Genomic DNA, 27151 nt, shown 5'->3' on the forward strand with positions numbered 1-27151 from the left:
GTGGTTTGCACTGGAGTAAAAGTTGGTAGACAAGTGCTTTCTTAAAAGGATGGCATACATCATTGTGGTGTGTGGAATATTGCAGCACACATGCTCTATATGCAGGAGCCTTTGCTGATATTCTACTTATGGACTACTCATGGGTTATGTATGGCTTTGTATGTAGACTTTATGGTCTCTTTGGATCAGGAACTTGTGAATGTTTGTCCTAGCCCAAACAGCTTGGTTTATGTGATGGAATTGCTTGAAAGATGTTGGAGGCTGTGATCTTGCTGAAGAGAGTTCATGTCTCTGGTGTGGTGTGCCCATGAGCTTTGGAGAAGTATCTTCTGTGTTGAGACATGGCTGCTTAGAGACATGGGCACGATTTTCAACACAGGTGGCTTTAAAAGTGTCATGAAAGGTGCCAATCATTGTGATTGTAAAAATATGCTTGTGACTCTTTAGCGCATGAGAATGGTCAGTGGTATTGGAAGCCAAACTCTAAAGATGTTGCTGGAGAAATATGCTGCCCTTGCCACCTGTAAATAACGTTACCAGAGTGAAGCACCTGTGTGGTTCTAGACAGCTCACATGGGTTGTGAAGCAGGCGACTCTGAAGGTCACACAGCAGGAATTTGAATTCTTTAAGACTCTAGATTGTGGAATGGAAAGCATAACGGAAGTAGCCTAGCTGCACTACGGAAGAATGATAAGAATAATGTATTGCAAAGACTAATCAGCTTAATAAATGATTAAACATGTGCATTTTGCTATATTGTGGTTTGCACTGGAGTAAAAGTTGGTAGACAAGTGCTTTCTTAAAAGGATGGCATACATCATTGTGGTGTGTGGAATATTGCAGCACACATGCTCTATATGCAGGAGCCTTTGCTGATATTCTACTTATGGACTACTCATGGGTTATGTATGGCTTTGTATGTAGACTTTATGGTCTCTTTGGATCAGGAACTTGTGAATGTTTGTCCTAGCCCAAACAGCTTGGTTTATGTGATGGAATTGCTTGAAAGATGTTGGAGGCTGTGATCTTGCTGAAGAGAGTTCATGTCTCTGGTGTGGTGTGCCCATGAGCTTTGGAGAAGTATCTTCTGTGTTGAGACATGGCTGCTTAGAGACATGGGCACGATTTTCAACACAGGTGGCTTTAAAAGTGTCATGAAAGGTGCCAATCATTGTGATTGTAAAAATATGCTTGTGACTCTTTAGCGCATGAGAATGGTCAGTGGTATTGGAAGCCAAACTCTAAAGATGTTGCTGGAGAAATATGCTGCCCTTGCCACCTGTAAATAACGTTACCAGAGTGAAGCACCTGTGTGGTTCTAGACAGCTCACATGGGTTGTGAAGCAGGCGACTCTGAAGGTCACACAGCAGGAATTTGAATTCTTTAAGACTCTAGATTGTGGAATGGAAAGCATAACGGAAGTAGCCTAGCTGCACTACGGAAGAATGATAAGAATAATGTGTTGCAAAGACTAATCAGCTTAATAAATGATTAAACATGTGCATTTTGCTATATTGTGGTTTGCACTGGAGTAAAAGTTGATAGACATATGGGTTCTTAAAAGAATAACAGACATAATTGTGGTTGGTGGAATATGGTAGCACACAGGGTAAACAAGTAGGAGCTTTTAATGATGTTGAATTTACCCATAAAACTCTTATATGAACAGGTGTTATGAGATGGCGACACACACATGGCGGGAGTGACAACGACTGTACAGTCACATAAACAGACACAAGGCAAGCTAAACTAAATGATACTAACAATTACACACGTATTTAATAATTGTACAACCTAACCATCATAAAACTATCTTTTAACTGAGCCGCGCTGGGGCCTCATGGGTAATTTGCCTCGGTCCAATGGGGCATTCCCCACTTACCCATGCGCCCCCGTGGCTGCGCTATTCATCTGTATTACGTTACGATAATGTACAATTATTTTAAATATGTCTGTAATTATGTGTGCCATTTAGTTTACCTTGCCCTGTGTCTGTTTATGTTACTGAAATGTTTTATTTTGTAGATTATTAAAAGAATAATCAAAAGGAGGCCGTGCCCTTAGGCTATAGGCATTTTACCAAGGCAACGGGACAACAAATCAAGTCAAAACAATTAGTTTTTCAAATTAAAGCGACACTCGTGCGTTTTTGTAAATCTACAAATTAAAAGGGAGACGGACTTGATTGTAGTCACTGGAAAACAGCTGCACACACGGTCGATATGTGAAAACTCCGCCTTTTATTTAAATTACACATAAAAGATATATAAGAACACGTCTAATGACATGGCGACACAAACATGGCGGGAGTGACAACGACTGTACAGTCACATAAACAGACACAAGGCAAGCTAAACTAAATGATACTAACAATTACACACGTATTTAATAATTGTACAACCTAACCATCATAAACCTATCTTTTAACTGAGCCGCGCTGGGGCCTCATGGGTAATTTGCCTCGGTCCAATGGGGCATGCCCCACTTACCCATGCGCCCCCGTGGCTGCGCTATTCATCTGTATTACGTTACGATAATGTACAATTATTTTAAATATGTCTGTAATTATGTGTGCTATTTAGTTTACCTTGCCCTGTGTCTGTTTATGTGACTGAAAAGTTTTATTTTGTAGATTATTAAAAGAATAATCAAAAGGAGGCCGTGCCCTTAGGCTATAGGCATTTTACCAAGGCAACGGGACAACAAATCAAGACAAAACAATTCGTTTTTCAAATTAAAGCGACACTCGTGCATTTTTGTTCATTTACAAATTAAATAGTGTTAACTTTCTAACCTCTAAAGTTTGTCATTTTGATAAAGTCTGTGCCTTTGTAATGAGTTTTGACATATACAAAACTGTTCTAAACAGGTATAGTGAGAATACATTTCACATTTTCTTCTTTTTATAGAATGACCAATGATAATTATTATCGTTTTTGAAGTATACGTGTCCTGAGGACTGTTGTAAGATGACTGGATATAATGTAATAAGAAATATAATTAGTGAACAGTATATGGACTATTCATGGGTTATTTATGGCTTTGTATGTAGACTTTATGGTCTCTTTGGATCAGGAACTTGTGAATGTTTGTCCTAGCCCAAACAGCTTGGTTTATGTGATGGAATTGCTTGAAAGATGTTGGAGGCTGTGATCTTGCTGAAGAGAGTTCATGTCTCTGGTGTGGTGTGCCCATGAGCTTTGGAGAAGTATCTTCTGTGTTGAGACATGGCTGCTTAGAGACATGGGCACGATTTTCAACACAGGTGGCTTTAAAAGTGTCATGAAAGGTGCCAATCATTGTGATTGTAAAAATATGCTTGTGACTCTTTAGCGCATGAGAATGGTCAGTGGTATTGGAAGCCAAACTCTAAAGATGTTGCTGGAGAAATATGCTGCCCTTGCCACCTGTAAATAACGTTACCAGAGTGAAGCACCTGTGTGTTTCTAGACAGCTCACATGGGTTGTGAAGCAGGCGACTCTGAAGGTCACACAGCAGGAATTTGAATTCTTTAAGACTCTAGATTGTGGAATGGAAAGCATAACGGAAGTAGCCTAGCTGCACTACGGAAGAATGATAAGAATAATGTATTGCAAAGACTAATCAGCTTAATAAATGATTAATCCAAAAATCCCGAGGAGGGAAACTTTATTGATAACGCAACCCTGGCGCGCGCCGTCGCCGCCCCCCAGTGTCACTTAACACTTTAATCTGATTACTGGACTGGAAATAGTAGCACGTTATATTACTCGTTACCGAAAAAAGTGGTAAGATTAGAGTAACGCGTTACTGACATCACTGTACATGATACATATACAGGCAGATACATGATGGGTGAGGACATAGGGGACTGCAGTATAGACTAAGTCTACTGCCATCTTCTGGTGAAATATAAAATAGCTCTATTGTATGTGTATTTTATACTCTGGTCCACTGGGCTGGTGAGCCACATATTATTGAATTTATGACATAGGCTGCCGGACGGCAAAAATTTGAACGTAGGCCAAATGCACAGTGAACACATTGAACAACAACTGTTGCACAGTGAACACAGTGAACAACAGACATAGGTCAGGATTCACAGCACTTGGGAGACTTAACAGAGTTAATAGTCCAAGACACAAAGAACCAGAGTAATAAGAGAACCTTACATAACTCCCATAATGGGAGACGTGGATGAGGCTGGGAGGTGGGACAGAGCCAAATGCAACAATTATTATATATGTATAAAAAATTGTTTTCTTATTTTTACATAAATTGTATAATTTTACTGTTTGTGTCTCTGCAGGCCATTCTTCCTGTAGTCCATCTCCCTGTGGTGAGCATGCTCAATGTAATCCTTCTAATGGCAGCTGTGTGTGTGATACTGGACTCTCCATACCTGATGGATTCCTGCCCACAGGGGACTCCTATGGATGTACAGGTGCTGTACAGGTGCTGTTTCTTCTTTAACACCTTCCTAAGGTGATAGACCTTGGGTCGTAGTAAGCTTCTTTCCTTTCTTTGAATTGCCAGAGTGCTTTATAAATAAACCTGCCTTGCCTTTAACTTTTTGAAACGTCTAGGTGATTATAGTAAAAACAATGAATCACTCTGTGCAAGTCCAACATCTCACCTACCTGGATCATAGCTGTAACAACATGTGATGGCCAACAGTATTGTTTTTAAAATGTAGCATCTAGATCAGTGCATTCCTCAGTCTCACAAACTTTGCCTGTAGATTTTAGATAGCTTCCTAGGTGTGTACTAGTTAGCATTTTGAGTATGTATAAATCAACATAACTCTGATTTTCAGATTTCCAAATTCAACAACCTCAAACATGCGAGGTATGTATAGAGGACAGTGACCTTGAATAAACTATTTTAATAATCACACATTAAGATGTGTGATAACAGTTATAACAGTTATACTGCACAATATAAAACATCAATGAGATACTTTTTGTTCTAGGTGAATTTCACATTAGAGTGTTTAGTGAATCTCCTGAACGAATCTCAAATTAGCACAGCTCAAGTGATGCCACAAAATGTGAGGAATATTTCACTCTCTCATTTACCTTAATACATCTGTGTTTGGGCAGTTTTGTGTGGATGTCATGTAAATCTCCTTTGTGATTGCTTAGGTCATGGTCAACATTCTGGCTACAATACATAATAATACATATCTTTTGAATGGTTTTGAATCTACTGCACAAAGTACCATGGCAAACTATGGGAACTCTATCCTTAAAGCCACTGAGAAGTTGGTGTCAATAATGGTGAACAATGTCAAAATGGACTCTACCAGCATCAATCTCCCAAATTTAGGTGAGAGACCACAATAAAACTACAGCTGACCTGGACACCACAGCAGCATCTCTTATGGTTATTTAGGTTGGCTGGGCAAAATGTTTGAAGAGAAACTCGTCCCCAACATTTCATTTGCTCTGCATATGTGAAAGGATCTTTAAAACTAAGAGTTGCAAATACCCTGTAAACAACATTTAATATTAATTATACTGATGTAGTATACAATAGGTTAGTAGATGTACTTAGTGGTATGATGCACCTCATTTGACCTGGCAAATACCAGGGCCATGTATCTCCTTTTGTCATAAATAATATACTGGAACAAACAGACATTTGATATTTCATGAGATCAACATGCTTGATTTGTTGTTTTGATCTAGATATTGGGATATTTAAGGTTGGACCTAATACCACACTCACAAAAATCCCCCAAATCAAAACAAGCACTGCTTTCTTGGATATTGACCTGATTGCAATTTCAAAGCACAACAATGGTAAAGTAACAACTGTTAATTTTAACCATTGTAGTAGCCAGTATATCTGTTTTTATGAAGTCCACATCTTACTATAAAACTTAATTTCAAACTCATGGCATGAAATGGGCTGATGATGTTTTGTTTAATCTGTAAATAATCCGGAGATGCAGATCACGTCATATTTATTTGTTATACTTGGTCTACCTTTAGGATCAACTGCTGTGGTTTTCATGACCTACTCCAACATGTTAAATATGCTGAAACCTGATACAAATACCAATGCTGTGAAAACTATGATGTCCATTGTGGTAACAGTCATGGTGCTGCCAATCAGTAACAATCCAAGTACTGTCAATCACAATCCATCACCTAGTCGAGACATTGACTATCCACACACGTCACAGACCACGGATGACCCTAAGATGCCATTGCAAGTGCCTTACAATGTCACCCTGAATAATCCTGATGTGAGTTCTAATGAATATGAAAATAATCTATGAAATATAAAGTTTAACAACCTAATCCTTAAATAAGGCTGAAGGGAACAAAATCCCTTAAAGCACATATGTCAAAGTCAAGGCCCGCGGGCCAGATCCGGCCCGCGAATTGATTATCTATGGCCCCCTGGATGATATTTAATTACTATTAGAACCGGCCCGCAGGCCACAGCCGCCTGATGGTGTTTTGCACGCACAAACACTACATTCCCCACAATGCAACGGTAGCCCGCGAAGTCATGTTTCGTCCTGGAATTACAAGAGGCTCGTATTTGTTAACGTAATACAAGATAACTGTTCAGTCAGATAGCTATTTGGTGTGAAACGAAGTAGTTACAATTTCAAGCATTTTCAAGTACTTTAGCTTAAATTCCAGCACTTTTCAATATTACTTTATTTATGTTTGCTTGTTGAAAAATGTTTTCACTTGAAATTACTGACAGATCCATGAGAAAATATTGCTTTATTCATTTAGGCATTAAATAATATACACTGTGTTAGGTCTTGGTTCAATAGGCTATGTGCAATCATTTTAATATGTTTTAATAAACATTGAACCAGTCCGGCCCTCGGCTTGTAGCAAATGAGTTTTTTTGGCACTTGGTGTATTTGACTTTGACATCCCTGCCTTAAAGGAAGTCAAGAGTACAGTGAAATAAAAAAAACACAGGTAGTCCAAGGAATAGCACCCCCTACAACACGTTAGGATTAATCAATTACTTTTGCAAGAGAACCTCAAAAGGCTCATGATAGTTGATGAAGCCATAGTCAATAATGGAGCAGTATTACACTGTTCTACCATTGCCCTTACCCTATCAAATTACTATGTATGATGCATTGCCTAATCAGATCACTGCCAGTCAATCTATACACACTATATTTGTCACCTGGTGTTGACTGTTCTTTTTAATTGTAGAGACATACAAAATCAAGGGACCTCTTATTTGACTTTTATACTTGTCTTTTTGATTTCTGAAAAGTTGACAATTTCAAGAATGCTTGCTTTGTTTTGTCTAGACTTTATTTTCTTTAACCAATCACACATTTTGATCTCTGTTTTATGTAAATGGCCTAGAAGTATCACCAGCATTATGATGCATCCTGCGTGACCTGGAGCGGCACTAAATGGGTTAATGGATTTTGTCATGTCACCTGGAAGAATGACAGTTACACAGTGTGTTCTTGTGTTCACCCAGAAACCTTGGCGCTCCTCATGCAAATAGAAGACTCAGTGGTAAGAGACAAAGGGATTACTGTAGGAAACTTAAAACAATTTTAAAAACCATATGCACAAGGCTGTCAGAATTTACAAAACCAGTTCAGGTAGTTCACACCTTTCCTTTACACATTCCTTTCCCTCTGCCCTGTCTCCACCCAGAGTTGTGTTGTGTTGGAATTAACACTCCCTACACTCATGTTAAAACAATAGACAAAGCAGTAAGGAAGACTGCATAAAGATCAGAGACAAATGTAACTGTAACATGAAGTTACCAAGGAAGTCCTGACTGTAATTACATAAAGATACAAGCTGTATCACAAAACATGAATGGAATTAGGAAAAATATAATGAGCATTGGAGCATAGCCAATGGCAACAGAATTGCTTAATTATCCTTCATATCCTGGTGTTTATTGGAATTTTCTGAATGTGAATTTCGGGATATGTAAAAAGCCTATCAAATTCAAACAACATGTACATATATTATTTAAATATTGACTTGAGAACTGTCATGTTTACAGCCCCAGACCCCTCCCTTTGGGTGTGTGTATATGTAGTCCGCATCTATATATGTACTTCCTGTGGGTGTGGCTGTTTGTGTATGTGTTCACCCGTCTCGTTAGTGCACATGGCGCTTGTTATATGTTAAGTATATGTTGTTTGAGTTAGCCTTGTCCCATACTCATTTTTGTGAGTCCCTTTGTGAGTCTACATGTCATACTTGTTTCGTGTTTTTGGCTATTAAAAGCTATGTTTAAGTGAAATACTTTCTGCATCCTGCATACCTTGCTCTGTTACATGAACATTGAAAAATATAAGTGAAAATTTACTGAATATTTGAAGAGCTGAATTCAAAGACAAAAAGATACACAAATTTGATTCAAAGCAATTGTCTGCCAGGAATTCAGACTTTTACTAAATCTGATGAGACAGATTTGCTTCCACATCAAACCACCACATTACTAAATTCTTGTGACAATACACAGCTTGGTCTCTGAAATTATTTCTTTGGTAAAGAAGATTTAGATTTGTTTGACTGTAACTAGCACTTGAAAGTATGAGCTTTTTCTCACAATATCCCAACTTCCACTGGTATCAGTAATGTGTTGTGAGAAATTAATTAGTTGGAGAAAACATTAGTTTGATGGACACACCACATAATGCTCACAGTGCAGTTATTAATACATAAAATCAAACATGCATTGCTGTTTTTTAGAGTGATCCCACCCTGGAGTTACTAGATATTATTGCTGAGTCAGTAGGCCTGGTCTTCCTGAGTTTGGCTCTCCTGACCTTTGCCCTTTGTCGGAGGAATACAAGATTGACCAACACGGCTCAGATCAACTTGTGTTTAAGCCTGCTGTTAGCTCATCTCCTCTTCCTACTCACACAACAATTCCTGCAGTACATACAACCTATCCAGGTGAGTACTTGTATCTAAATACACCCTTACACAGTTATTATCCATATATCTTCATTAGGTGAATATACTTAGTAACATATCTCCCTACCAATGTGAAATATGCTCTTACATCTCTCTCTCTTCCTCTCTTCAGCTGGCATGTGTTACATTAGCAGGTGTTCTACTGTTCCTCTTCCTCTCTGCATTTGTGTGGATGTTCATAGAGGCTGTACTGCTCTTCATCGCTGTGAGGAACCTATCAAACATCAGATCAAAGCAGAAGGAGGTGCTTAGCTGGAAATGGCTGATTATAATTGGATATGTTATTCCGCTGGTTATAGTATCCGTGTCTGCTGGGCTGTTTCCTGATGGATTTGGCAGTGACAAGTGAGTGTGGACTGGGATTCATCAGTCTATGTGGAAGTTAATTTAAATACCAATGTTTCAATCAGCAAACAGAACCTGTATCTATAATCAGAACCTATATGCACTTTTTTCATCTACATGGTAGTTGCTGGCTTAAGAAAGATGAACAATTCTTCTGGAGTTTTCTGGGCCCTGTATGCTTTATTCTCACAGTAAGTGCTTAAAATAATATATAATTTTGCCGCTGTCAAAAAACATCTCAGTCACAGTAACTGAAAAAAAAGGAAAAATGCTGTGTATTAAACATTCTGTAAGGCTGGGAGGTAGGCACGACAAGGCAAGTGTGTTGCAGACATACAACGTTTATTCCACACAGCACAAATAACCAACAAAGATATAACACTCACATAAACTGTCAGAACCAAAACTGATGAGGGCTTGCGACAAAGACAAGCACGAGACATTGCGCACATGCACATTAAATAGACGAACTACACAATCCCCAGTGATCATGAGACGAGCCACAGGTGAGACCGACAAACACGCGCACACACACAACCACACCCACGGAAACACATACATGGTTATAACGTGACGCAGACAACATAAACACATGCCTAAAGGCAGGGGTCCGGAGCTGTTCCGTGACACATTCATAGAACTTTTAGAAAAAAAACTTTATATTTACTTGTGAAGATACTTCATTAACACTAAAACTGTTTTTATGCTTAGTTATAAAGATGCTTGTATCTTAAATGGGAGTTACAAAATTGACCAGTATCACTGTGTTGAGGAACTGTGGTGACAACTGGACTGGATAATAGGAACAGCTCTCCTGCTACTTCCTAACTATTTTATTGTTTTATTTGTTGTAGTGAATTGGTTTTGACTTTCTGAAACTTTAGCTTTTGTTTTATGATATTTTGGTTTAAAGTACAAGAATGTGCTTGATAGTTTTAATGGTTTCAGGGACAGTTTTGTAATAGAAGGATGATGCCTTCAGCTTTGAGAAAAATTAAGACCAGACCTTCATTACAGGATACAGGAATGGAAGTGGTGCTACAACACTTCCTCTTCCACATGACCTGCTCAGTTTGCATAGTAGAAGTCCACATTGAGATGGCTTAATTCATTCAGAGGACAGTGATGCTGGTGAAAGTTTTGTATCTCAAATGCAGACTGGAATACAGTTCAGTCTTAAGTTTGAAACTGACAAATGGGTTAAAATTAGGGGTGGGCATAGATTAATTTTTTAATCTAGATTCATCTCACTGAAATCTTGAAATTAATCTAGACTAAAATGTCTCATTCAGAATATGCATGCCACCCAATAAATTCAGTCTTTGAGATAGGGTTTCTAACCATGTTTATGGGCCGGCAGCTAGTGGCAATCCACTGAGCAAAGAGATTGGTCAACTTGTCTGATAGAGCTGCGCTGACCTTGCCTCAGAGTAGTTTGGCGGTGACTCTTCCCCTGGGCTGCATCAGTGCTTGACCCAGTGTCAGCAGCATTAGCAAACGGGTGCTTTGCGTTTAAATGGTACTTTTGTGACACCGCCACATAAGGGAACCTGTGGGATATCTAGGGGTTATTGACACTTGCACTGATTCCTGGTAGTGTTGGTTACACTTTAGACTGGTAGAACTCCTACAATAAACTAATTCCGCATTGCATAAGGTGCAAACAACTTTAGTCTTGTCAATGTCTCCATTAGGAAGCTTCTTAAAAAAGAATTTTCCATGAAGCAAACCTGGCGGCTTCGTGGCTGCATCCATGTAAGCACATATGTGATTTGTTGTGGTAGTCTTTGTAATTCACAGGTTTGAAAACTCGTTCTCGCCCCTACTGTGTAATTTGGTTAGGAATACACCCGAGCTAAACTATAAAGGTGAAAGTCATCATAGTTTGCTATTTTGACCCAGTTCCCAACCCAACTTTAAGAGTAGATCGCCCGATAAGAATATCACATTATCGAACGCCGTTAACGCCGATAACGGCCCACTACTAGTTAAAATCCATATAAAAGTCCTTTGGGCAATTGGGACTAGCCATCTTTCAAAGGGTGCAGAATAACCACAGCAGTGACACGCTACTAAGAAATCCCAGTAGGGAGGAGAGAAAAACAGCAGAGAGGCCAAGATTGCTTCCATCTATGCTAACCCCACCCTGTCAGTATTTAGTTTAATTACTTCAGAATTATTTTCTCACTTGTGTGCAGGCAAATTGGATCCTCTTCATCATTATCTTTGTCATCGTCACTTACACTCTGAAGCACATGGACCGTGAGATCTTACACAACAATTACAGAACAGCTAATGAGCTCAAAAAGCGTGTCATCCTTAAAACTTTGGCTCAATCTGTCATCCTCGGTTGCCCATGGATCTTGGGTTTCTTCAGCAGTTACGAGGTGCAGATTATCTACTTGGTCCTCAACTCCCAGCAGGGCACCTTTATCTTCCTGCTCCACTGTGTCTTCAACCAAGAGGTCAGGCATTACCTACCCTCACTCGCTCATCTATCACCCTCACTACCAGTATTTATCATATACTCTCTATAAAGATGTTCCAATTTAGAAAATTACATTCAAAATAATTAAACCTAAAGAAAAAAAATACAACCATGATGAACCACTTCCAGCTTACATGTAGGCTACTGAAAAAATGTGGAGCAGGGTTTACTTAAAAAAACCTAGGAAAGTTTTTTTCCACGTACAAACAGCAAGTATATTTAACAGAGTATATATTCAAGTAACATTTACTCATAATTCTCAGTGTATTTAACTACAAATGTTTCAGTAAATGTTGCTTTGCAACACATTTATTCTCATAGTACCTTAGTAGATTTTACTACAATGTAGCACCAAATTCTCCCATGGCTTTTTTAATTTACATAATACAGTGGCGTACCGTACTAGTTAACTAACTAGCACACAAGCTAAAAAATGGCAAATTTTATATGTTTCTATTTACAGCAACAACACCTTTTGTAGAAATGTACTATTATTATTTATATGATCGGCTTAAAAATCTATGACATGGTACATCGTTCAACGTATTGCCATTGTTGCATAATGTCGACATATGTGGAAACTTGGTTTGTGAGGGGCACGGTGGTGTGGTGGTTAGCACTGTCGCCTCACAGCAAGGCGGTCTGGGTTCGATTCTTGGTCTGGGCTGCTCTGTGTGGAGTTTGCATGTTCTCCCTGTGCCTGCGTGGGTTTCCTCCGGGTACTCCGGTTTCCTCCCACAGTCCAAAGACATGCGTGATAGGTTGATTGATCATGCTAAATTGCCCGTAGGTGTGAGTGCATAATCCGTGTATCATTCGTTCATTTGATATTCAACTGAAAATCAAAATCAGAAAATCAAAAAAACCATTCATTATTTAGTTTTTCGTTTTGAATATAAAAACAAAAAACAAACCAGGCTTGTATTTTTCAGTTTTTATTTGATGATCCAAACAAAAATAGCTAAATTAAAAATCGGATTCGGAGCCGAACTTGATTTAGATTTTTTAACTCGACCCATTTGTGTGCCCCGGAAGTTGTTTGTGGTCTTCGTTTGACTGCGGTAAAGTTGGTTTCACGTACGCATATTCGGAATTCTTTCTTCAATAATAAGTGCCAAAATGTGCAAATTCTCATTTCTGGCAAACAAAATAAATACCTACAACTTTGTATACGCCAGGAATATACATATTTAAGTTGTATACAACATTTTATTTAAAATGTACTATTGTGACCGCTACAACGTCTAAGGCACCGTCTACAAATTACATTAACACGGTTAACATGGACGCAAGTGGCGGTAGTAAAGGCCCAAGAGCACTGCGCACTGGTTTTTTTTTTTTCAATAATTTCAATATCTTTTCAATGGTCCATCGTAAGACCACCAAACAAGTTGTATTACACAAAGTGCATCCTAAATAACAATCTGCAACTTTTATATCGTTGTTATTTAGGATGCACTTTGTGTAATACAACTTGTAATACAACGGGCAGTCATGGTCTGATTGTAGGGAACTGGTCTTGTGACCGGAGGTCATGGGTTCAATTCCCAGGCTTGAGGCCATGACTGAGGTGCCCTTGAGCAAGGCACCTAACCCCAACTGCTCCCCGGGCGCCGGGCTAGGGCTGCCCACTGCTCTGGGCACATGTGCACCACAGCCCCTTAGTAATCACTAGTGTGTGTGTGTGTGTGTGTGAGTGTTCTAACTGCACAGATGGGTAAAAAGTGGAGGACAAATTTCGATTGCGGTGAAAAAAAATCACAATTGACAAAATATGGCACATTTATATGGGTATTTCTACCTTGCACCAATTTGTGGTGGTCAGTTTTTGTCTAATTATGTTAATAGCTTTTAAACAGTGCATCATAAGATCATAAAACAAATAAAGAAAAATACAAGCCTGGTTTGTTTTTTTGTTTTCATTTTCAAAACGAAAAACAAAATAATGAAGTTTTTTGATTTTCCGATTTTGATTTTCAGTTGAATATTAAATGAACGAATGATACACGGATTGTGCGTGCGTGTGTATTGGCCATGCGGTGGACTGGCGACCTGCCCATGGTGTCGCCCGGAGATGTTGGGATTGGCTCCAGCCCCCACCTTGACCCTGGCTAGCGGGATTAAGCGGTTCAGATAATGGATGGATGGATGGTTTGTGAGGTAAAAATCCTTAGATGTTAATGAGAAAACGAACAATACCTTGCAGCAAAACATTTCTTTGTGTATGTTAAAATAAGTCCGACGTTAGCATTGCATACATAGTTAGCTAGGTAGCATAGCTAGTTGGACTTATAAATAGCTAGCTAGGTTAGCTAGCTAGCTGGTTATTTGTTTTACCATATTTCGTAGTATTTGGAGCTTCCAGCTGCCTAAATGCGTTGATATTTAGAAAAAATAAACATGAAACAGACCTTACTGACAGCCAATCACAATTCACATCCGGAAAACAGCCGCAACCAATCCTGTCTGGGTCCCTCCAACGACTGTCAAAACTCAAAAGATCAGGAGCAGAAAGCAGAAAGGGTGTGACAAATATTCCTTGCGCAAGCAACTCTCTCCTCGTTCGAGAGTAGTTTTGCTCACACAAGGAAGCTCTCTTCGCGCGAGAGCATTTTTGCTCATGCGAGCAGCTCTCTCCTTGCGTGTGAGACCATTTTTGCTCACAAATAAGCAGTTTTTCTCGCGCAGTGATTTTCCAAGATTTTTTACTTGAATTTGATCCATATACGAGGACCAGCGAGAATACCCTGAGCACATTGGAGCATGCCCCCACGATTCTATTTCGAAATATGCCAATCCATACTAAAAGCTCTCTTAATGTAAAAGGCAAGGGTATGCGACCTGAGACCATATATATAAGTGGACTGGATGACACGAGTGAAAAGTGAAGCCTCCATGTGGCAGCTGCCCTCTAGTGGCTGCCTGCAGTACAACTTTTAACCCCGCCCATTCCCATGTAAAGCCTGGTTCACACTACACGATTTTAGGCTGGTTTTTCAGTCGCCGACTGATCACCGACAAAAACTGTAGTCGGAGGCAAATCGGCGATCACTCGTCGCTCGCTCAGTCGTGTAGTGTGAACTGCTGAAAGACGCTCGCCGAGCCGTCGCCGACTGGTCGCAGACGACTGGCAGATATCTAGCATGTTTAATATCTAGCAGTCGGCGACTGAGAGTCGGCAGCAGCGTCTAGCTACAGCCAATGGGAACGCGGAGAGAGAACCGCGGCACCGCTGAAGATATCTATGAAGAATGTAAAAAACTTTCAAGAATACTTTCAAAACAGTAACCCAGCAAACACACAAAATCCTCACCTTTCTTACAACTTTACTACAACACTGTGTTTAAGTTATTGTGACAGCACTGGAGAAATAGTGCGATTGATTATATTTATGTTCACTTGGGACTATGGAGTGTTTAAACGGTAAAAAAATAATAATAACGAAAATGTGGAGTACATGTACATTGTTTTTTTTTCTCTTCTACGTGGTGTTGCTGGTTCTCGCGAGAGTTTCATTTTCGTGTTCTCACGTTTTTGGACGGCAGCCAGATGAGTCGGCGATTCCCCAGTCGTGTAATTCATGAGCCCGCGTCGCCGATCAGTCATGTAGTGTGAAAGCCACAACTGAAAGACTCGCGATTACAGCACAACCAGTCGTGTAGTGCGGACGGCACAAAAACCTGACGACTGAAAAGTCGTGTAGTGTGAACCAGGCTTAAGTGAACGGGCCGGACGAGAAACTTTGAATTTTTATTACACGTAAAATACGTTTTTTGAGCAATTATATTTTGTCAATTCTATAAGACCTCATTGCATTAGTTATATTACATATAATAGATAAAGCATCTTTTTCAAGAGAAGTCTTGAAGAAGAACCTTCAGAGAAGTCCTTGAAGGCCCTGACGGTTCACCACTGACATAATAGTAGTAGTAGTAATTTTGAAATTCTTCAGTAATGCTTACCTGCCAAATTTTATTTATTATAGTATTAATTTCTGACACAAAACATGCATAAAAATGTTAAATGTGTCACGGTACGGCGGCCCCCTACTGGTCGCCCGTCTACAGCAGCAGCTTGTCCTGTGGGTGTGGTGTTGTGTTCGTCCCTCAGGTGGGCGGAGCCTGCGATCCGTCTCACCTGAGGGTCGTTTGTTCTTCTATATATGTCTTGTCTTTGTACCAGTTGACCGCTGGTTATTATATCCTTAATTCGGATCAGTTCACGGATTTTGGTTTGCGCACTTTACATATTAAACCATCCTCTTTCCCTGAGACTTGGCGTGATCGCTTCCATTTATTTTCGCTCACCCTACCCGTCACAAAATGCAGTGAAATCACAACATATTGTGGCAAATCCAGGAAACAAGAGGCAGGAAAGTGGCTCATTTTCTCTTTTTTTATTTTTTATTTTAAAAATCATATTAGCTACTACGAATTTTATGATATGGAAATTAACATAATAATAAAATAATAGGTGGGCGGAGCCCGCAATCCATCTCACCTGAGTGTCGTTTGTTTGTCTATATATGTCTTGTCTTTGGACCAGTTGACTGCTGGTCATTATATCCTTAATTTGGATCGTGCTACGGGTTTTTGGTTTGCACACTTTCTCCATTAAACCATACTTTTTCCCTGAGACTTGGCGTGATCGCTTCCATTTTATTTCGCTCACCCTGCCCGTCACAATTAGACAATGAGCCCCTGTTGTAACAATCACATGTGATCACGATGGCAGTTGAAAAATAGCCATCTATAGTGTCGCAGTCTCCAAAATATGTTTAAATGATCTTCTCCTCTATTAATTACATTTTGGCAATCCATTTGTTATGACATTAAAGTAGATATTGTAGTAATTAGGTGGGTACATTTTAAATTGTGTTTTTTGCTATTGGCACTTTTTTTGGGAGATTAATCCTGAAGGTTTGTTGGTAGAGGTCTGGGCTGGAGTTGGTGTTAAACCAGTTGGGAATACTGTACACATTTCCAAGCATGGAAACATCCTTTTGAAACATCCCCTCTGCACAGTGCTTTCTTTTGTCTTTTCAGATCAGACAGCAGTACAGGAAGCTCCTGTGTGGTTTGTACCTCTCCAGAAAATCTGTTGCCAAACCAGATGGTCAGAACTGACAGCAGTCAGCTCCACCTCCACATGGCAAATAAATTCAGTGGTACCATATGAACCAGTTTTGGCAGGCAGTGAGGAAAACATACTGTTTGTGTGTGGTTTAACATAATACATTTTATATTTATGAATGTATTATTTATTTTTAATTTTTTTTATTGTGGATAGAAAAAATTGTGCAGAGAATGAGCATCAAAAGAGATCAACAGTCAGTCCAGTCTCACAAAGAATTTGTCACGGTACAGAGGCCCCCTTCTGGCCGCCTCCATTTGCAGTCGCAGTATTTTATGTTGTCTTGTTATTGTTGCGTTGTGTTCGTCCGTCAGGTGGGTGTGGGATTGGGATCCCCCCTCATACTCAGGGAGACCAGAAGGAGGGCCTTGGGTAGAGATGGCATCCATGATCTGCAAAGAGCTTCCCCGTGAGAGGCAGTCTCTCCAGGCCAGATAGGGGTACCCAGGGCCATGGTCCCTAGCACTCCTGGGTTGGGAGGTGCAGTTCACTCTGTGATGAGTGAGGAGCAGTCTCTCCAAGAGGTTAGGGTGACCCCATGCTAGATACAGGGGTCACCCCGAGATGAGAGGTAGGACCAGGAGGGAATATCCGCTCCCTAGGGAGATAGCCTGCACACTAATGCACTATTTTGTAGGGATAAGCAGCCAGGTGCCTGCTAGGACATGAGGGTTCTTGTTGATGGCCTATGGAGGGGGAGCTCCGGGACTAGAGGAGGTGTGTCCCTTCCTTGACTCTGCTCTCCTGCCCCTCTGTTGTGTGTTTGTTGTGCTGCCACTGCTGGCTGGTCACAGGGTCTGTTTATCTGGTTATTGTATCCTTCATTTGGATTAAGTCACGGGTTTTCAGTCAGTGCACATTATTCATTAAGTCCTCACATTTTCCTGAGACTGGCGTGATCTCTTCTTTTTTATTTGCACTCTCTCATCCGTCACAGAATCCTTGGGTTATATGTTTTATTTGTACTTTAGCTGTGAACTTTTGAAAGAAGTTTTAAACTTATTTCTCAAAAATTGTAACAGAAGATGTGAAATGTTCTAATGTAATAGTGTAATGTAATAGTTTGATATTCATGGATTCATTCCTTTGTTTAATAAACAGTATAAAAAATATATTAAAAAGACATTCATTGTGTCATGATTGAATTAAAGGTAACACAAGACTCAGCAAGAACCCCACTATGAGCAGAGCTAACAGGTCAATCCAAACATCCAGATACTACAGGTCAAACATTTTAGCTAACTGGGGGTGCTTTTTTTATATTTTGTTGGATATTTAATTAATCTGGTTAATTTTGTTGCCACAGTCTCTCTTGGTTGTAGTTATACTGGGCCAGATTAGGTCATAATTAGTATCAAATAAAAGAAAATGTATGCTAACAACAATTCTCCTATAAAGTATCCCATCGGCTGCACATGTTTATGATAAACTTCTGACAAAGCAGGCTATTGTATATAGCAAAGGATCTTTTATAAAGTTGGTTAGGTATATTTTATAGCCTGCTCTGAGCTATTTCAGAAGTGACTTCTTTTATATTCTTACCAACTACAGTTTGGAGTAAACTATTTTATTAAGTTTTATGCTCGTTAACCCTTCTACACCTATTTCTGTCCTTGGTTGTAGGGAAGCAGGTAAGGTAGTTAAATAACTAAAACCCCTACAAAATGACAATAAAATCAGTTGAGGCATAAATGACCGAACAGTCATCAGATAATACAGGCCAAAAAATTGTAATCAAGTCAACAGGAAATTAACATAGTTGGAAAACATTGTTGACACCAGGAAACGACGAGCCGTTTGAGACACCAACATGCCAGGCTACAAGACCCGGCCGAAGAAGGGCAAGAAGCCCAGTAAGCGGCATCACCACGCGTCTTCCTCCCCCCAGCGCCGCGACTCCACGCCGACTCTGGCGCAGCTGAAGCGAGACCCCGAGTGCTCCTATCTGCTGTGTGCGGCTCGGGAGACCACTATACCAGAGTTGTCGGAGGAGTACCGCAAGACAGCGGCGCGGGTGTGGCAGGAGAAACATCCCTCACCTTCCCGGAAACTTTCGCCCATACGGGTTAGCGTCCCCGAGCTCTATGGGACTGGGACGACACCAGAGGGCGAGCTCGAGGAGGACTCCTCCCCGCACCATGAGACCACGCCCACGCAGGAACAGCTGGAGCAGGACCCAGTGTGCGCTGCTCAGCTGGCCGTGGCTCGTGAGAGCCTGGACCCCGAGAGGGCGGAATTGTTCCGCGAGGGCGCGGTAAGGATTTGGAGACAATTACACCCGTCTCCTTCCCGCGCCCTCTCGTCTCTGAGGGTGGGCTCATGCATCATCGGTGCCACCCAGTCCACCCCAGAGAGCGAGTTCGGGGAGGAGGACTCTGAGGAGGAGTAGGAGCAGGAAGACGAAGAGGAAGGCTACCCTCCGTCGATATGCGACGCCTCCACCATCGACTACGGTGGGGAGGGGGAGGAGGCCTACCCCCCGTCGGTGAGCGATGCATCCACCGTTGACTACAGTAAAGAGGATGAGGAGGAGTTGGAGGAAGACGACTACCTCCCTCCGCCCATGGGTCCCTCTCCCACCGTAGAGGAAGGCGGGGAGGAAGAGGAGGACTACCCTCCATCGGAGTGCTGAATACGGTGAGGTGGAGGAGGACTCCTATACGGAGGAAGAGGAGGACAGTCCGCCCCCCTCGGAGAGATCTGCCGGGACCGTTAAAGGGAGTTCGGAGAGGAGTCCACCCTCCGATCGCTCCGGCGAGAGCGCAATGGACTACTCCCAGGGTGGCAGCCCGGAGCAGTCCATGGAGTGGAGCCGGGGGACAGAGGAGGAAATGGACACTGACGGGGAACTCACATGCGACCCGCACGGAGCGTCTGCCAGCCGTGCTGCACCAGGCGCGTACGCCAGCCGCGCTGTACCAGGAGCGTACGCCAGCCGCGCTGCACCAGACACGTCCGCCACCCGCGCCCGGTGGAGGATTTGCAACGAGGGCAGGGGGGGACCGCCCACCGCAGCGCCTGCAGTACCAGCAGCACCCGATCTCTCCCCCCTCATCACTCTCCTCCTGGCACCTGTTACATGTTTGTCTGTCCCTGTGTTGTGTGTCTTCCCGTGTGTGTACCAAACCCATTTTACCCTTTTGTTCCTCTATGTGTGAATGTACCAGTCTGTGTGTTTGTTAACGTTCCGTTTAATGTGTCTAATGCCTTCTCCCCGGTCTTCCCAGGGAGGGTGTTCTAGACGGTTCGTGGCAGACGCTTCGCCGAGGGCGATCATCTCCCAGACGCAGGACTGAGCGCGTCGGATCCACCCATCGACGTGGGTTCGGGGCACTTAGTCCTGTTGGCACCCCGGGACAGGTAGTGCCCTTGGAGGGGGCGTCTGTCACGTTGAGGACCCCGGCCCCTCCCTTTTGGGCGTGTGTTTACGTGGTCCACGTGCATCGTCTGCGTCTGTGAATCTGTGTGGTTGTGGTTATGTCCTGTGATAATATGTCGCACCTGTGGCTTGTCTCGTAATCACGTGGGGCTAATGTGGTTTGTCTATTTAATGTGCGCTTGCGCAGTGTCCTGTGCTCGTCATTGTCTAAGTTTACACGTTGTGTTAAACGTCTTTGTGTTGCTCGTGCGCTATTGCGCAATATACGTGTTCATTAAAAGTGACGTCAGTTGCAAAGAGGGATTCCGTGTCTCATCCTTCGCCCAGCGTCACAGCACCATGACGTCTGACGTCATAGACGTAAAATCACCGTGTGCAATTTTCAATCAAGATGGCGGATGGTTTGCATGCATTTATTTCAGTGAATTTATTTGCCTCGATTATGTATTAATTTATTCTAACAGGTAAGTTACATTATATGACTTATCAGTCTTTGCTAATGTGTGGACTTTGGAAGAATAGTGTTCCGTTATACAGTTCACAACATAGCCAAATTCGTTTTTGAAATTAAAAGGTACAAAAATAAATTGTTTTGAAGGGCATTGTTCAAACTTCATGTTTTAATGGACTAAAAAAAACATTTTTTTCATGTATTTTATTAGAATAGACCGCATAATAGTCATTAAGCTAACATCGGGACTGTGTACTTGGTGCTAACTTGGAGAGCGCCAAAACGGGGCCATCAACTTTATTTCTTCGGAGCAACGTTGCAACCAAAAACGGTTAGGTAAGCAGAATTTCGTGTTATTTGTTTGCAATGTAAACTCGGTTCAAATGGTTGAATAGACAGCCTTCCTCTAAGCATGCGTGATATGTTTATATATTTTTTTTAATGATTACGACTGGCGACCGTTGCAATTGAGAGTTAGCTTGTTTCAACGATGGGCGGGAGAATAGGGAGAGCGTGTGTGCGAGCAGCGAGGGAAGAAGAGATTTGAGAGATTGTTGATATCGTAAAAGGCATTATATTAGGGTGACCATATTTTTATTTGGGAAAACCAGGACACTGTGTGTGTGTGTGTGTGTGTGTGCACACCCTCACTTAACATAGGCCCACGTAATCCTACAACAGGGGTACTCAACTAAATTTTTCCGCGGTCCAATTTTGGCAGATAGCTGTGCCCTGAGGTCTGGGGGGGTGGCGAACATAAGTTGTTGAGCGGGGGGGGGGGGGGGTGGCGAATGTAAAACACACTTGCGCTTCGGCATGCTTGCGATCTGATTAAAAACAGGACTGCCCTGATGAGGCTCAGTGATTCCGTGTCATGCAGCGCCGTGCTCAGGGTCCTAGTGCTTGTAGAATTAATGGCCCGATGAAGGTAATTTAAAAACCAGAACATTTCCTCATTTAAAAAAAAATACAGACGTTTTTTACAAATACGGACGTTTGGTCACCCTACATTATATATCATTAAATAAATATAATCAAAGTGAATAGAGGGAGAGAGAGAGAAAGAGGTTGGGAGAGAGAGAGGTAATGTAGTCTCATAATTAAAAGAACATTAGCTTTATTAAATAAGATGCTGAGAATTATTCTTATTAGTACCTATATAATAGATTGTAAATCATAGTAGTTTTGTGTTTTTGTGTCTTGTAGTATTAAACATTTATGTAATGTGCAGAAAAAAGTAGGAATAATCTAAGACAAAAATGTGTTCAACTGTTCAACAAAATCAAGAACTCTCAGTTCAGGTCACATTTAACATATTTGATCAGATCAGACTGAATCAAAGTATATTGTAAAGTGTATGAATCAATTTTTGATTCACTATTGTGTTTTTTTTTAGATAATATAACACACTTCAGGGTGGCACGGTGGTGTGGTGGTTAGCACTGTCGCCTCACAGCAAAGCGGTCTGGGTTCAATTCTCGGTCTGGGCTGCTCTGTGTGGAGTTTGCATGTTCTCCCTGTGCCTGCGTGGGTTTCCTCCCACAGTCCAAAGACATGCGTGTTAGGTTGGTTGATCACTTGTGAACTATATTGGGTAGTGTTGTTTGATTTATTGACTAAAATAAGGTCGTATATTTTCAGGTTATGGCTACATGGCATGACTTGGAACTGTAAGTTTTGTGGAACGTTGTTCAATTCAGCAACAAAGCTTCTTAAACACTACAAATTACAGCACAGTCATCTCTGTCAAGTTAGTCCACTACCATGCCTGTATAGTCAGGCATGAAAATCTGTCACTTTTCGGCAAAATTCTCCGTTTTGAAGTTGAAAAGGGTGACCTACGTGAATCGTGTAGATCCGAGGAGTTTTTTGTTGGGGGGGTCGAGAGATTATATGTATATTTTTTTATTATAATATTGACTTAATAAGCAAACAGAGCACTTCCGAAATTGGCAATTTCAATGACACAGTGGCCAGCAGTTTCCGCCCAGAACCTTCATAGAGGTTCAAATAGCGTTTCAATAATACGAACGTTCTTCATTCATGTTATTCATTTACTGCTAAGCAGGACGAGAAGCAGGACCTAGTGCTACACCGGGGACAAGGCTGAAGAGCGTACATTTACCACTACATTTACCAGATCATACATTTACCACTACATTTAACAGATTGTACATTTCCCAGTGGATTTAATTGGGTTATGAATGGTTTCAATCGTTTTTATATTTTGCGGTAAAACAAAGTTACTGCCGTTCGCTACAGCGTTGAACACTGTCAGATCTAGCCACAAGCTCTTGTGAAATAGGTAGACGGGCCTATTAAGTTCGCGTCAACCCTGTGTAGTTAACGGTGACACAAAATGAGAAAAAAGATTTTTTTTCTAGTGTGTCTGTAGTTGTAACTGGTGAATCCAGGGACGTGTGAGGATAACATTCGCACCAGGGCTGAAAAGGTTGAAGATGAAGTTGTAAACGCTTGTTGTTTGAGTCTACCCTGTGCTTTAGCCCATGTTAGAAAATAAAAACACGTAAACCTGGTATTTTTACACTCATTTTCGCCGCTGATGTATTTATTGGTTCATTAAGACGTAATGGTTTTGACTGAGCCATCTGGAATGGCGAAAGCGGCTTCTCGTTTACGGATCTGGCTCCATACATTGAATCCATTGACAATACAGTCAAAAAATTTTTTTTTATGGATTTTACTATATTTTACGGAGCCCGTAAGGTGACATCATGTAAAAAATAACGCGTGGCCACGACTTATTAACACGTGGGAACGAGATACTAATGCCGCCTTTCACATGCGGCAACAAAGTTTATTTTTTCACAGCAAAGCAAGCAGACCCCAGGGATGTTCGCGAACTGACTGCCCAAGGAAGGTAAACCTGGCTTTATATAAAGTAATTAGTGGTGGGCCGTTAACGGCGTTCGTTAATTTGATACTCTTATCGGGCGATTTAAAAATTATCGCTGTTAATCTATTCTTAAAGTTGGGTTGGGAACTGGGTCAAAATGGGTAAGCAAACTATGATGACTTTCAACTTGATAGTTTAGCTCGGCTGTATTCCTAACCAAATTGCACAGTAGGGGCGAGAATGAGTTTGTCACGTAGGGCTACGCCCCCCTCTCCCCGCTGTCACTCCAATGTCTGTTCCTCGTGTTTTCTGTTATTCCTTGCCCGTTAATCCCGCCCCGCTCGTTTGTCTCCGTGATTCCTCGTTTGTTACCACACCCCCGTGTCATTGCCCGCACCTGTTCCCTGTTCAAAGTCCTGTGTATATATAGTCCCTGAGTGTCCCTTGTCCCTCGTCGGTTGTTTTGGATGTTTGGTTGTTCTCTCCCTCGCGCTGTTGTAATTCGTGTGCCCTGTTCCCGGTGTTATACTCTCTGTTGGTTTATTCTCTGTTCAGTGTTATTTCAGCCTGGTTTTGTTTCGTGTCTGTCTTTATCATGCCCCTGTACCTGTCTCATCTGGATGGCTCTCCCGTTGTGACCCCTGCCTGTGACTTCGACTACGATTATGGAATGCCCTGTAATAAATCTCGCTCTTCTCAGCGTTTGTGTCCGCCTCCCTGTTCTGCCCAGCGCAGATCGTTACAGAGTTTTCAAACCTGTGAATTACAAATCGTACGTGTGTTTACATGGATGCAGCCACGAAGTCGCCAGGTTTGCTTCATGGAAAATTCATTTTTAGGAACGTAAAGTGTTACCGGAGCGGAGCTCGGAGCGGTCGTTTTCTGCATGGTCCTAGCGCTAGATTCGTCGCTATTTAAATATTTCTTTTTAACCGTTAAAACTGCAGAGGACCAAAACCGGCTTTTGAAAAAGTGTCCGTAACCCCCCCAAATTACGTCCGTGAGGTTAAATGTACTAAATGTTGGATTACATTTCAAATATCATGTTTAGCTGAATAAACATGTTATCAACCCCTTATAATGTACAGCAGGGGTGCTCATTACGTCGATCGCGATCGACCGGTCGATCGCGAAGGAACTGTCGGTCGATCGCGAAGGAATGTGCGTAGATCGCGTCACATAAAATAGTAGTAGATGAATCGCACATCTGCACTGACGGTTGTATTTTGATTGACATTCACGGCAGCCAATCTGCAATCCACTCAACAAATTACGTTCGCCACCCCCCCCCCCCCCGCTCAACATATTATGTTCGCCCCCCCCCCCCCCCCCCCCCCCCGCTCAACAAATTACGTTCGCCGCCACCCCCGGTAGATCTTTCTGACTGGGTCATCTTATAAGTAGCTCGCAAGCTGAAAACAGTGGGCACCCCTGATGTACAGTATGTAGGCGTAATAAATTCATGTTTAACTGAATAAACCGTTGAACACAAGTAGCCTACATTTTATTGAGCATGTTTTTTTTCTTCAAGTATCAAAGTAGAACAGCTTCCTCAAGCAGTCATTGATGCATTTTGGAAACAGGAGATGAACCCCTGGTCTAATGCACCCCCTGTATTAAGAAACCCTATCTCAAAAACGGACTTTTAGTCATTACTTGGGTAGCACACATATGAGCTATTTTAATATAAATTAATCTAGATTAATCTAGATTAATTTCAAGATGTCAGTGAGATTAATCTAGATTTAAAAAATTTATCTATGCCCACCCCTAAAAGTAATACTTAATTATCTTGTTCACACACGTTAATTATCTCGTTCGCACGCGTTAGTAAGATGTGGCCACGCGTTATTATATTTTTTTACATGATGTCACCTTACGGGCTCCGTAATATTTGGCATCACCTGTCGCTGTATCCCCGTACACCAGCAAACCCCAACCCCCCCCCCCCCCCCCGTTGCCGTATCCCCATGACATCACATGCCCCGCCCCCCGGTCTTCTCACCTTTTTAACCCCTGACCCATTTTCATGCCTGATAGTGATTGCATGTGTACATTTCAATCACTAAATGGTTTAAAAACACACTTGTCAAGATATCACCATACCCCTGAAAGTAGCACAACTCAGAGTCTGGAGCATGTGTCTTTTAAATGTTCATTGTGTGCTTTTCAACAGCCCTTTTCTGAATCTGTGGTTTTGAGTCACATCAGAGGACATTTAAGAAATCACGAAACTGTGGCATGTCCATATAAAAATTGTAATTATAGGACAAATGTTTATTCTTCATTCAACTCACACAAGAGCAGAGCACACCAGGCAAGTGCTTGGTCATATTTTTCTTGTGTCTTATATTCTACAAGCCCTGCATCTCTTGGTTTTGAAACCATTAATGATTTGTCTCAGGATTCCCCTAGCCACAGCAGACAAGTGGAGGAGGATGATCCCTGCAATACTGATAAATTGAGAAATCAGTTAAAACTTAATGTAGCTTCATTATTTCTAAAAATGCAGGCAATCCTGCATGTGTCAAATAAAGCTACACAAGAAATAGTTGATCATTTACATTTGTTGCACACACTGTCCCAACCATTGATTAAGGAAGCAGTTACTAGCCGGGTTTCCATCCAAACCTTTCGAAAAAATAATGCGCAATTTCCAAGTTTCGGCAGAAAAAAATGCGAATTAAGCCTTGTTTCCATTCATTACAGTTATACGAATAAACTTTAGATCACGTGAGAGGACGCCAAACAATAGTGGTTTTACGTCCATCTGGGCGTTACGCATTTTTGCACGTTGAGGTTTTGAAACATTTTTTCTTTTTCTTTTCTATACATGGAGAAGTTAAATTCAATTTTTGCTCTCTCCAGAACTGTTTTTGTATGCATTTGCCATCTTTACATTGCAATCATGTACAGAACCACATGACTTGAGGCATGATACCTCATCGTTTATGCGAAAAACCCTTTTCCATCCAGTTTTTCCGAATTTTGGCGATGAGATAGTCTAACTTTTCCACCTCCTCCTAGCGTAAAAATCTTTTTGCGATATTTGGGGCTTTTTTCGAATTTTGGTCTTTTTCTATCCAGCTTTTTTCATGCGCATTTTCAAAATGCGCAAAAACTCGGTGGATGGAAAACCCTCTACTGAGGCACTGCAGAGACATGATCACATTGTTTCTGACTGTACACTGAATGAAGTGGTCAGTGTTGTCATGAATTCTAATGTCTTTTTTAGTGCGACATCTAAAGGTGCAGACTTGTCTTCATTGAAACTGAGAAAAACATTTTTTCAAAAGAACTATCCAGTTGTAACACCAGTAGAATACAGTTTAGGGCAACCTGGACATACTATCATGTATGTTCCAATTCTCCGAATGATCCAGGAGTTGTTCAAAAACGGTGACATTCACAGCAAGATCACTGAGCCTAACTCTCATGTGAGTCAGTATATGTCATACCGTGATGGGACTTACTACCGTGAAAATGAGTTACTCTCTACTGATGAACTGATACTGGCAATTCAGTTGTATATTGATGAGTTAGAAATTGCTGACCACAAAATGTGTGCAGT

The 27151-nt window shown here is 41.4% G+C and overlaps 1 protein-coding gene across 1 annotated transcript in view; it reads left to right on the forward strand.

Annotated features, from left to right (window-relative positions):
- Nucleotides 1-2747: 2747 nt before the first annotated feature.
- LOC143490906 (adhesion G protein-coupled receptor E1-like) overlaps nucleotides 2748-27151 on the forward strand; it is a 29897-nt gene continuing 5493 nt past the window's right edge. The window contains exons 1-12 of the mRNA XM_076989459.1: nucleotides 2748-2871; nucleotides 4292-4426; nucleotides 4799-4830; nucleotides 4955-5032; nucleotides 5127-5310; nucleotides 5673-5786; nucleotides 5979-6235; nucleotides 7341-7499; nucleotides 8700-8906; nucleotides 9040-9272; nucleotides 9397-9463; nucleotides 11471-11737. Of these exons, the coding sequence (XP_076845574.1) occupies nucleotides 5021-5032; nucleotides 5127-5310; nucleotides 5673-5786; nucleotides 5979-6235; nucleotides 7341-7499; nucleotides 8700-8906; nucleotides 9040-9272; nucleotides 9397-9463; nucleotides 11471-11737 (1500 nt within the window). The 5' untranslated portion in view covers nucleotides 2748-2871; nucleotides 4292-4426; nucleotides 4799-4830; nucleotides 4955-5020. The remainder of the gene's footprint in view (nucleotides 2872-4291; nucleotides 4427-4798; nucleotides 4831-4954; nucleotides 5033-5126; nucleotides 5311-5672; nucleotides 5787-5978; nucleotides 6236-7340; nucleotides 7500-8699; nucleotides 8907-9039; nucleotides 9273-9396; nucleotides 9464-11470; nucleotides 11738-27151) is intronic.

Source organism: Brachyhypopomus gauderio, unplaced genomic scaffold, assembly GCF_052324685.1.
Source record: "Brachyhypopomus gauderio isolate BG-103 unplaced genomic scaffold, BGAUD_0.2 sc67, whole genome shotgun sequence".
NCBI classification, from domain to species: domain Eukaryota; kingdom Metazoa; phylum Chordata; class Actinopteri; order Gymnotiformes; family Hypopomidae; genus Brachyhypopomus; species Brachyhypopomus gauderio.